The 12,052-nt window shown below is 41.1% G+C and overlaps 1 protein-coding gene across 3 annotated transcripts in view; it reads left to right on the top strand.

Moving 5' to 3' along the window:
- The window catches only part of SNTG1 (syntrophin gamma 1), a 280,518-nt gene that overhangs the window by 24,057 nt on the left and 244,409 nt on the right, over positions 1-12,052 (top strand). For all 3 annotated transcript variants that reach the window (XM_060243820.1, XM_060243821.1, XM_060243818.1), the window contains exons 2-3: positions 3,367-3,420; positions 8,823-8,957. In XM_060243820.1, coding sequence (XP_060099803.1) covers positions 3,394-3,420; positions 8,823-8,957 — 162 coding nt within the window. In that variant the 5' untranslated portion in view covers positions 3,367-3,393. The remainder of the gene's footprint in view (positions 1-3,366; positions 3,421-8,822; positions 8,958-12,052) is intronic.

Here is a 12,052-nt window from a genome sequence, read left to right as displayed (position 1 = left end):
TTTACTATATGTGCTGGGTTAAGCATTTGGTCCCCTTCCTGTCCCCAACCTAGCCACAGTGACCCATGCAACTGTCATCTCTAGATTAGACTACTGTAATTCACTCTATGCAGAGCTACCCTTGAGACTGACCCAGAAACTGCAACTGGTCCAGAATGCAGATCTGTGTGTTCTGATGGGGACTTCTTTTAGAGCCCATATTCAACCAGTGCTCCTCCAATTACACTGGCTCCAGATTGAATATCAGATTAGGTTCAAGGTTTTGGCATTAATCTTCAAAATCCTACAATGTCTGAGACAAGCATACCTTTGGGACTGTCTCTCCCAGTACACTGTCTATGTTTTCCTCCTGCGTATCTTGAGAAAGTTACAGCAAGTGAAAGGCCAAAGCATGCACACTTAGATAGACGTTTGAGCAAAATATAAAATGACTACAATGCAGATTATACTGGTATGCAATTCAAGGTGATACAAAAAAGTGAAAAGAACAGAACGAGTGGAAACCCACAACCACAGCAAAACTCTTCTGACCCAATTGTCAGGGAACCTTCCTTGTCAAGGGAGTGGTGGGGTATAAATTTGATAGATCAATAAATAGTCTTTAATGACTCCATGCAGGCCAAGTACAATGAGCCTGATAAAGAATATGAGTATTTTGTTAACTTATCCAAGGCATGACCAACACATTCTGTGTCCATGCTGCCCAACCACCTTGAACCTGAGGAACAGTATGAGTCCAGTCACTCATGCTGCAAGCCAAACCAAGCCCTTATGGAACATCAGCACCTCCTCATTATGCTAGCCATTTGATGACTCCATTGGGGAGTTAGAAGAAGAAGACTGCAGATTTATACTCCACCCTTCTCTCTGAATCAGAGATTCAGAGCGGCTTATAATCTACTATATCTTCTCCCCCCACAACAGACACCCTGTGAGGTGGGTGGGGCTGAGAGGGCTCTCTCAGCAGCTGCCCTTTCAAGGACAACTCCTGTGATAGCTTTGGCTAACCCAAAGCCATTCCAGCAGGTGCATGTGGAAGAGTGGGGAATCAAACCCAGTTCTCCCAGATAAGAGTCCGCACACTTAACCACTACACCAAAGTGGCTCCAAGAATACCAGTACTGCATGCAGATAGATTTAGATTCTGAAAAATCCCAGACTCTCATTTCAGGCCTGATGAGTGATTCAGAGCACATAAGTTAGCCTTTAGTTCTCTATGGAAATCGAGTTTTGCCAGGTCCCTCTGGGCAGCCAGTGGGGGATGGGGAGTGGGCTTTCTGGGAGCTGGGAGTTTCGCCCTATATTTCAACAACGTCCTCAATGTGACTTCCAGTGTGACCTGGAAGTGACATAGGCATGTCTGGGATGTTGGGAAGAAGCTAATTCTATCACAGAGTTTTTGGTTTGGGGGTAAAAACTCTAGCTTCTACAATTGAGTTTTTGCCCCAAAACCAGAGCATTGCCTCGACATCCCCAACATCCCCATACCACATCTGGGTCATGTTGAAGTCACAGCAGGGTTGCTGCTAACACATTGGGTGAGGCTACCTTTTTTTGTAGTAAATCCCCCCTGCCAGCCAGCTGATCAGTAATGGAGAGGTGGGGGACCCCCACTGGGGGGGTCTGGCATGGGGAGCTGTGACTTAAAGGAACCTTTCCACAATAATGCCAAACCTTACTGAGACACATTCCATGTGCTCAGCAAGGCCCCCTAGCAGTAACTGGTCAGCAGAACATTAAGCCTTTCCAAATAAATCTTGTGGCAAGCACAAAGCAAACTGGATGGTAGCTTTTCTAATGCTTTGTCAAAAAGAATTATTCTCCAGCTCCAGTTATGGGAACCCAACCCGTTCCCCACTGCAGTTGCTATAGCAGCCCACCATCCTCTGCCATGTTTTTTGCCTTCCTCATGATCCAGAAGGCACATTTCTCTGCAGCCAGCTGTGCATATGCCAAAGGTGGTGAGAGATACAAGAGTATGTGCTTTGTTGCCTCTTCTCATGTTGCTGCCTCCTGCAAGTTTGGAGGCCAAAGCAGCCACTTGGGCAGTAATCCAGGCCTGATTATTTCTTGTTCAGGGTTGTAATAGTTTTTTTTTGGGGGGGGGGGTTATAGTGGCTCTGGATATGGAATAGATCTCTGGTATCTGTGTGATAATTGATAGCACAGCTGATTTACTTAATGCTATAATAAAACATGTTTACAGCAGACTTTCAAAGCAAGTTTTCTGCCTTGAAAATAAATACATCTTTTTGCATGACTGTTTTCCCCCAGATACACTTGTACCTCAGCTAGCCATTATAATTGGCCTTCCTTGATAACGTCCCCCCACCCCTTAACAAAATGGCCCTGTGCATGAAGCAGTCTGACCTAAATACCTGCTGAATTATACTATGTACCTTGAGGGAAGGAAATGCATTTCACAGGTTATTTCACTATTAAGAAAGCTAGCACTTTAGCACATGATAGAGAGTGATATTTTTGCTCTTAAACTAACATGTTCAGATGAAAAAGAGCATGTTCCTCTGATAAATGATACACAGTTGCTTACAGAGAATGCATATGGATAAACTTTTCAGTCCAATTGAAAGCAATCTAATTTATCCATATGCATTCTGTGTGTGTGTGTGTGTGTGTGTGTATATATATATATATATATATATATATATATATATATATATATATATATATGGGTTTAAAATTTAGGATAAAACAGGAACATTAGTCAGTTGGGTACAAGAAGCAAGTTTATAAGTACCAGTTGTAAAATTATTTTACTGGCATTATTGCTATAGATTTTTTTTAATTTTAAAAATATCAGTGCTACCAAAAGTTTAGTCATAATGAAAAGTAATTTTGAATGCCTAATATATCAGGATGGAGGTACTTGAAAAGATCTGCTTACTTTTAATCATATTTAATTAATCAGTTTAGCATGCTTCATCTACACTAGGAAGATTTGTGGCATTAATTGATATATTCTTATGTGTTTAATTTATTTATTTGGTTGGTTGATTTATATTCCGCCCTTTCCCACATGAGCTCAGGGCGGATCACAGTCATGGTAAAACAGTTAAAATACAACAATAAGTGAATAATGTAAAAATAAAACATAACTCAAAAAATATACACAGGCAGGCACATATTTCAGATGAAAATATAATTTTTTGGTTCATTGTAGCCCATTTTAATCACTGCTGCTTTCAAACCCTTAGGTTCAGGTGTGTAGCCATGTTGGTCTGAAGCAGGAAAACAAAGTTTAAGTCCTGTGGCATACAATATTTCAGTTTTTTTCTAAGTTTTTCAATTACTTTCAGTGTTTGATAGCTGGTAACTTGATTCTAATAAAAATTTCTTTTCTTTTAGACAAATACCTCTTCTGTGCCATAGCACATGGATTTCAGGACTGCATGTGAAGAGGTAATGTCAAATGTTTGTAATTTGGGGGTGGGTTGGTATTATGTTCTATATGTTCTTACTAAAACATAAAGAACATAATACCCTATAAGTGAGTATTACGTTCTATATGTTTCAGTAAGAAATATCTAGATAGATTAATTATGTTTCGGAGATGACAAATTAGTTGTCAGCTAACTAGACTTTAATATAAAATTTATTCTGAATCTCAAACATATGGAACAGATCAAGTGTGTTATATATACAGAGGACCCTTTTCATTTGCAGGTTCTCCTCCACAAGCTCCATTTCTGTTTTCCCTCTACTCCTTTACTTCAGCTGTAGCTCTTTCTCAACTTCTTGTCCTACCTGTCAGCTCACCATGCCTACTAGGGTTGCCAGGTCCAATTCAATAAATATCTGGGGACTTTGGGGTGGAGCCAGAAGACATTGGGGTGGAGCCAAGAGCAAAGTTGTGACAAGCACAACTGAACTCCAAAGGGAGTTCTGACCATCATATTTAAAGGGACTACACACCTTTTAAACGCCTTGATTGTTATTTACCTTAACAACTAGGGTTGCCAGGTCTGTGTTGGAAAATACTTGGAGACTAGAAGGGGTTGGATTTGGGAGAGGGTGGGGTTTGTGATCGGGAGGGGCCTCAGCATGGTACAATGCCATAGAGTCCACCCTTCAAAGCAGACATTTTCTCCAGGGGAGTTGATCTCTGCCAGCTGAAGATCAGTTGTAAAAGTGGGAGATCCCCAGGCCCCACCTAGAGGCTGGCAACACTATGACCTGTGCTTCTTGGTTGTAGGCTTCTGAGAAAGCCTGAAGAGGAAGGAAGGTTACTTTTGCCCTGCAGCTTTCTTCCTTTCTCCAAAACATATCCAGTGGCGCTGAAGAAGCAGCAGTGAAAAGAAAGCCTCTACCTTCTTTCTCCCTCTTATCCCCATCTCCTGACACCCAATTCTTGTACTAATGATGTCTCAGCTAGAAAACATGGTTTTGTGAGCACCTGTTATAGATGTGGTATGTGAGAATACTGTGGTCCCCAACTCCCTTTCACCTGGGAAATTGCTTTTGTAGTATTAGGAGCTGGAAGGGAGAAAGGGAGATTGACAGTGATTTCTAGCAAGAGACTTTGCTGCCATACCCCTACCATGTACATTTGTGGGAACAGAATAGGAGTGGATGGAGTGTTCATGAGTGTGTGTGTGTGGGGCGGTGGTCATGATGATTTGGTGGAGGGGTTTAAATCCCCTTAGGAGCTTGATAGATATTAGAGTGCAGAATTTGGCTGGACGATGGGTGAGTTACTATTTAGATTGGGGGTGGGATGGGTAGTTTAGTTTGCCAGGCTCAGTTCTGAATCAAGCTGTGGGGGTGTTCATCCATCACTGGTGAGCAGTAGCTGCAGCAAAATTCTTTGCTTGTCTTTTTGTCTCTGAGTTTATGAGATTATATGAAAAAAACCCCTCAAAACATTAATTTGAGTTTATTTAGAGGGATAGGTTTTTTTTGTTTTTTTAAAGTTTTATTAGATCTTAAATCATCTTTCTTTCCTTTCTTAAGAGTGTACATACTTTATGTTCACCATTACTACTTTAATGTGGGAAGGGAAGGGATGCAATGGAATTGAAGATTCAATAGCAGTAATTTCCATACTGTAATAGAGCGACTGCTAAGACCTCACTACGTAATAGTTTGCTCATGTAAATTAGATTTCTGCACAGGTGCAACCAGTCATAGCCCCAAATAGGATGATTTTTCTCATGCTTGATTTCCTTGTTCAATGTGTTAATAAAGTATGCCCACATGCGTCACAATGCTGACTTGTATTTTCATTTCATTGTGATGCCTAATTATTTCTGCTATATAGTTATGTGCCACTTAATTCTTGCCCACAGCTCTTTCCATAAAGCTTCTCACGAGATTTTATAGAGTAATCAGCCAAGTCAGAAGTGTGCAGTCATGTAAAGCAGAACAACTATATAAACAATTTAATATTTTCCAAACATAATCTTACCTCAGGCAGTCTTCAGATTACTTGTGAAGTATTGGGGCTTGTCCACAGCTCCTATTACAAGATCCTAGGAGGTTTGTATCAAAAGCATTTTTCCACATCTTACTTTCTTTGGCTGATGGAACTTATAAAATAATTAAAATGTCTCTCTTCTTCTCTCCTGGTGTCCAAGATACATTTCCTGACAATGCCCTTATTCAATAAATTGTATATAGAAAGAAACAACTTTTCAGACTAGCTCAGTCTGATCTGCTGCCCAGGGCAAAGCAACATTTTATTCTTGTCTCCCTGAAGCCAGTTTATAATACCACAGTGGACTAAAGAATGATGGGGCAACAAATTGGCCAGTGGTGTTCAGCACATCCGAATAAATATTTCCTTATCTGTAGATGGTTTAAAAATGTAGCCTTGTGCTCTGTACATAGTATCTTATCACTGTAACTGGTGCTTCCTCAGACTGGTAGTCCATTCTCTGCTTATAGGTGGGAGTGAGAAAACTGCATTATCTGCATATGTTTGGAGATTTAAATTTCTGCCCATCTCTTGAAGCTTATATACTGTACAAGCACTTGGGTGTGTACCCCCCCCCCCAGTTAATTGCCTGAATGTTACAGATAGTTTATTGAATCCCAGTATTTGGTAGACATAATACATAACACGTTACTCCCAGAAATAAAAACATACACAAATGGTAAATCTGTATCTTTATAGCTTCTTGTTCCCTGTAATTTGGCATGTCATGACAACTGACTGATCATAAAAAGAAGTAGGGTCTAGGGATGAGCACAAATTGCCATTTTTGCGGTTTAGATTGTGGTTCATGCCTGAATCATAAACCAATACCAACTGGAAAATTGATTTGCAAACTGAACCAGTTTGTATGGGTTCATGGCCCCCTGCTTTCTGCTCCCCAGCAGTTTTCACAGGGAGAAGAAAGCAGGGGTTTAAATAGCTCCAAGCCATTTAAACTAAACACTCAGCTATTTGGTTTAAATATTTGGGAGCCATTTAAACCACTGCTTTCTGAGGCTTTCCACAGCTTGGAGCTGAACCCAAGAGAGCCCCTTTAAACATCTGAGCCATGTAAAGCAAACTGCTCCATGTGGCTCCACGGTTCAAAGGGGCCTTCTATGGCAGCCAGTCTCTGGGGCTGGGGTTTTCAATCTAAATGGCTGAGGAGCTGGGAGCAGCCTGCTCTCACAGCTCAGCTGTTTTGGTGGCTTTCACAGGGAGGAGAAAGCAGGGATTTTAACCCCTGCTTTTTGCTTCCCACAAACCTTCATGAACGGCTTTAAAAGTTTGTGGAGGTTCATCGCTGGGCTGCAGTTCGCAAACTTCAAGCCATGAACTAGCCAAAATTCATCACAAACAAAGGTTCATAAGCCAGTTCATGCCCATCTCTAGAAGGGCCATCCTTCTAAATGCATGATGGTAATATACCCAGTTTGGTGTAGTGGTTAAATGTGCAGCCTCTTATCTGGGAGAACTGGGTTTGATTCCCCACTCCTCCATTTACAACTGCTGGAATGGCCTTGGGTTAGCTATAGCTATCTCAGGAGTTGTCCTTGAAAGGGCAGCTGCTGTGAGAGCTCTTTCAGCCCCACACACCTCACAGGGTTTCTATTGTGGGAGGAGAAGATATAGGAGATTGTAAGCTGCTCTGAGTCTCTGATTCAGAGAGAAAGGCGAGGTATAAATCTGCAGTCTTCTTCTTCGTCTCCTAGCATGGTGGATAGAATGTCAAATCTGCCTCTTTTGTATGGAGTATGAATTTGGGATGTTATACTCAAGGAAAGTACACTCCCCCTTTCTGTTTGTGTGGTCCAATTTGTATCTCTTTTTACTGCTACAGCTGGAAGTTTATGGTTATAAAGGAGTCAAAACAGACAGATCTACCTCCAGACATCTTTAATCTGGAGCGGTGTATAGATGAAGCGGGGGAAGTTTTAGCAGCTCTAACAATAGGTTTTCCAACCTCCAGTTGTGACTAGAGATCTCCTGGAATTACAAGTGATCTCCAGACTATATGCATCACTTATTTATTTATTTAAAACATTTATTCTACTTCTCCAGGAGAAACTGGCTGCTTTGGAAGGTGGACTACATGGTGTTATAATCTACTGATGTCCTTCCCTAAACTCCACTTTCCCAGGCTCCTCCCTCAGATCTCCAGGTACTTCTGAATCTGGAGTTGGCAACCATATCTTAACAGGGCAGAGATATCTGGAATGGATGGGCAGGCATGAATGGGTGAGCAGCAATGTATCACATCTAAGGGTATAAGATTCACTGATAGGAAGACCTGGTTGAGCCTTAGCAGTATGTATCATGTGAAAGGTGCCTGTTGAAGTTTAACAAGTATCTGATCTCCAGCATAAAGGAGAGTGCCAATTTAATAGCTTAGTGCCCTTCTTGAAACAATGCTTAAAGCAGTAGGAAAACAGTCTCATTGATGTTGACAGATAAGCTTAAAGGGCACAGAAGAATTGCCAACTCCAGGTGGGGAAATTCCTTGAGGTTTTGGGAGTGCAACCTGGGGAGGAAGCTCAGTGGGTTATAATTCCATTGAGTCCCCTCCCCCAAGTAGCTATAGGGAAACTGATTTCTGTCATCTGAATCATTTGCAAATCCAGGAGATCTCAAGTACCCACCTGGAGGCTGGCAGCAGCAGAGTATTACTCTGTGGCTTGTTTCACATCCATTTTGAAGTGTCAAGATATATATCATGTTCTGACTCAGAAAGCTTCCTTCCAGATGATGCTTTTGACCAGCTGGATTCAGACACACATTAGTTCAGCAATTAACGCATTCGATTGTAAACACATTTGAAAACATGTTTCTGATAGGTAAGAGCTACTGGATTATAATCAAGTGCATCCTTTGTACCACTCCAATGCCCTGTTGTGATCTCAGAAAAGCTCCTGGTTCATGAGTAATTGAAATACTTTTAATTAGATGGCTTTGAGCTTAATATAGATTTGAATGCTTGACTGAATCATGCCCCTTTAATGTGCAAGGCTGAACTCTTTTACCTAAGATGCTGAAATACCTGTCTTGACTTTTGCTCCAGGTAATGCTGAAACCAAATGTATAATAGATGAGTAGATACTTTAACAATCATCATTGTATGAATCAAGCCTTCAAGTTGCTAAAACATTAATGCTTACTAATTTGCTATTGGATTATTTCACTGTTTCTGTGTATTGGTGATAACTGATTCTTCAACCAATAAGTTTGGGAAATTTATTGGAGTGTCACCAGCCTCTGTTAATGCCTTACTGACTATACCAATTTAAAAACAAAAAAATAGAAAAAGACAATCCTTTTGATCTTACAACATGAGTGATCAGTATGCAGTTTGGAAACTAAGGCAAACTTTTATTCTGTTCTTCCTTTGAAGACAAAAACAGGAATTTGTTTGCTGCAGGATGGTAACCAGGAACCTTTCAAAGTGCGGCTGCACTTAGCTAAAGATATTTTGACAATCCAAGAACAAGACGTCATCTGTGTGTCTGGTGAACCTTTCTATTCCGGTGTAAGTATCATTTTTTTCCTTCTGATTGTTTCCAAAATGAAATATTTATGCTGGGTTATCTATTTTTACATTTATTAATTATTAACAATTCCCAGTTCACTCTTCTTTTTCATTGTGTGGTGTCAATTGATTATTTGATCAATCCAATAAACGCGGGTTTAGAAAGAATCTCTGCAACATATCTATATGGTACTGTGGTAAACTGTGTGGTAAGCCCTTTGATAGCCAGTTCAGTGTAGTAGTTAAGTGATAGGCTCTTCCTCCTCCTCCTTCCCATTGGAAATGAGGGATTTCCTTGGGTGGGACTGATCCCTCGTTGGTAGACCTCAATGGGAATTCACCTCCAACCTTTATCAACTCAGTCCCCTTTTTCTTTTCTTTCTATTCTTTTGGTATTTTTGTATTTGTGTGTGTGTGTCTGTGTGTGTGCACCTGGAAGTCGAGAACATAAGAGAAGCCATGTTGGATCAGCCCAGTGGCCCATCCAGTCCAACACTCTGTCTCACAGTGGCCAAAAAACCAGGTGACATCAGGAGGTCTAGAAACCCTCCCACTGTTGCCCCCGCCAAGCACCAAGAATACAGAGCATCACTTGTCCCAGACAGAGAGTTCCATCTATACCTTGTGGCTAATATCCACTGATGGACCTCTGTTCCATATGTTTATCCAATCCACTCTTGAAGCCATGTATGCTTGTAGCTGCCACCACCTCCTGTGGCAGTGAATTCCATGTGTTAATCACTCTTTGGGTGAAGAAGTATTTCCTTTTATCCATTCTAACCCAACTGCTCAGCAATTTCACTGAGTGCCTACAAGTTCTTATACTGTGAGAAAGGGGGGAAAGTACTTCTTTCTCTACCTTCTCTATCTCCTGAATAATCATGTAAACCTCTATCATGTCACCCCCCAGTTGTCATTTCTGCAGGCTAAAGAGCCCCAAGCACTTTAGGCTTTCTTTATAGGGAAAGTGTTCCAACTCTTTAATCATTCTTGTTGCCCTTTTCTGGACGTTTTCCAATGCTATAATATCTTTTTTTGAGGTGTGGTGACCTGAATTGTACACAGTACCCCAAATGAGGCTGCACTAGAGCCCCGTGGCACAGAGTGGTAAAACTGCAGTACTGCAGTCTGAACTCTCTGCTTATGACCTGAGTTTGATCCCAGTGGAAGCTGGTTTCAGGTAGCTGGCTCAGCCTTCCATCCTTCCGAGGTCGGTAAAATGAAGACCCAGCTTGCTGGGGGGAAAGTGTAGATGACTGGGGAAGACTGGGGAAACCACCTCGTAAGACTACCTTGCACCTTTTTTTTATTATTATACTGGCTGAATTGTTTTCAGTACTCTTCCTAATAATCCCCTCCATAGCATTGGCCTTTTTAAATTGCAGTCACACACTGTCTCGACATTTTCAATGAGTTATCTACCACAACTCCAAGTTCTCTATCCTGGTCAGCCTCTGCCAGTTTGGACCCCATCAATGGGTATTTATAGTTAGGATTTTTTACCCCAATGTGCATTACTTTACACTTGTCCATGTTGAACTTCATTTGCCATGTTGACACTAACTCTCCCAGACTCAACAGATCCCTAGTGCCTCACAATCCTCCCTGGTTCTCACCACTTTGAACAATTTAATGTCATCCACGAACTTAGCCATTTCGCTGCTTACTCCCAACTCCAAATCATTAATGAACAAGTCATAGTGACCTCTGCTGACTGAGCCCAACTGGGGACAGGGAGATTATTTATAGAGGTGGCTGAATAAAGCCTGCCCCTTCCTCCTGGCTCTGGTAATCCAAAGATGCCTCCGGCCCATGTAATTGCAATGTTGACCCTGATTAGCTTCTGAAATCAGGCCTGGGATATCCAGGTCAGGGTTCTTTTCTATTTTCTCATTGCTACGGCTACAGGCCTCTAATAGAATTGCAGTCAGTTGGCATATGTCAGACTTTTAAAAAGTATCAGCATCCACTCCTTACATGGAGGTTGAAGGAAATGCTTAACATAGGGGTTCCCAATATGGTACCCATGAGTGCTGTGGCACACTCCAAAACCTTTCCTTGTGCCTACTTTTATTTTTTTTAGAAAGTAGGCACGGACAAGTGGGGCTTTTGCCCAGAAGGAGTTATCTTTGGTCATTGAAGATCTGATTGGCTGGTCAGATTTTTTAAAGTTGCTTTAGCACTAGCTGCCACCACAACACAAGGATTTTCAACGAATCACTGAAATAAAGTTGTGTGAATGCAATAAAATATTTTTAAACAATATGTTCATAAACAGAGCTTCTACCTGAAATGAAGAATTGCTACTAGATTCATGCGTAACTTCACTCTCTGGCATTTTGTTGTTGACTCCACCTCCTGTGGCATCCCTTTTTTAGTTGCACTCACCTCTCTGCATCAAAATTTCAAAGGTGCCCTCAGGCTTAAAAAGAACCCTGGCTTAAAATCTTGCTTGTTAAAGATGTTCTCTCTTATACCTTGATTCTTGTGATCCCAGATATGGGGCTTTCTCATTGATTCAGAGACAAAACAACTCCAATTTCAAAAGAAGAATTTAAAAATTACTTTTAAGTATTTACACAGTGAAAACATATAAGAGTGCAAGATACAGTTGCCCTCCAACTACAACATTTGAACAAAGAAAAACAAACAAAAATTCATCCATTGTCCTTCAATCTAATTAACCTTTCTGGTGTTGGGAGAGGGGCAGAAATTTCTTATTTGTTCCAGATTTGATGTTTATTTCAGGTTTACTCTTCTTCTAGAATAGTTAGTGCATGTCTGATCCGACCAGTGGCCAGTATATGACTGTTCTCTAAAGCATGTCTCCTTTGAATGGCTGCTTCCAAATTTCCCCCAAAGAATGACTACTCCCCTCTTCTTAAAGCTAGCACTTCTTGTTCCCAGCAACAGTCTTATACAAATATGCCAGGCTGGGAAAGAGGCAAAGACTTCTCAATTGCCTAGGTAACTATGTCAAAGATCTCTCTTATCTTATTGTGTTGTCTCCTTGAATAACCTTTTTTCTAAAAAGCCAACTTATAACAACACCATGGGGTTGTCAAGGCAAAAGACATTAAAAGGTTTGTTATTGC

Source organism: Heteronotia binoei, chromosome 7, assembly GCF_032191835.1.
Source record: "Heteronotia binoei isolate CCM8104 ecotype False Entrance Well chromosome 7, APGP_CSIRO_Hbin_v1, whole genome shotgun sequence".
NCBI classification, from domain to species: Eukaryota; Metazoa; Chordata; class Lepidosauria; order Squamata; family Gekkonidae; genus Heteronotia; species Heteronotia binoei.
The sequence above is the reverse complement of the archived record's forward strand: the minus strand, read 5'-3'. Positions and strand labels throughout refer to the sequence as shown.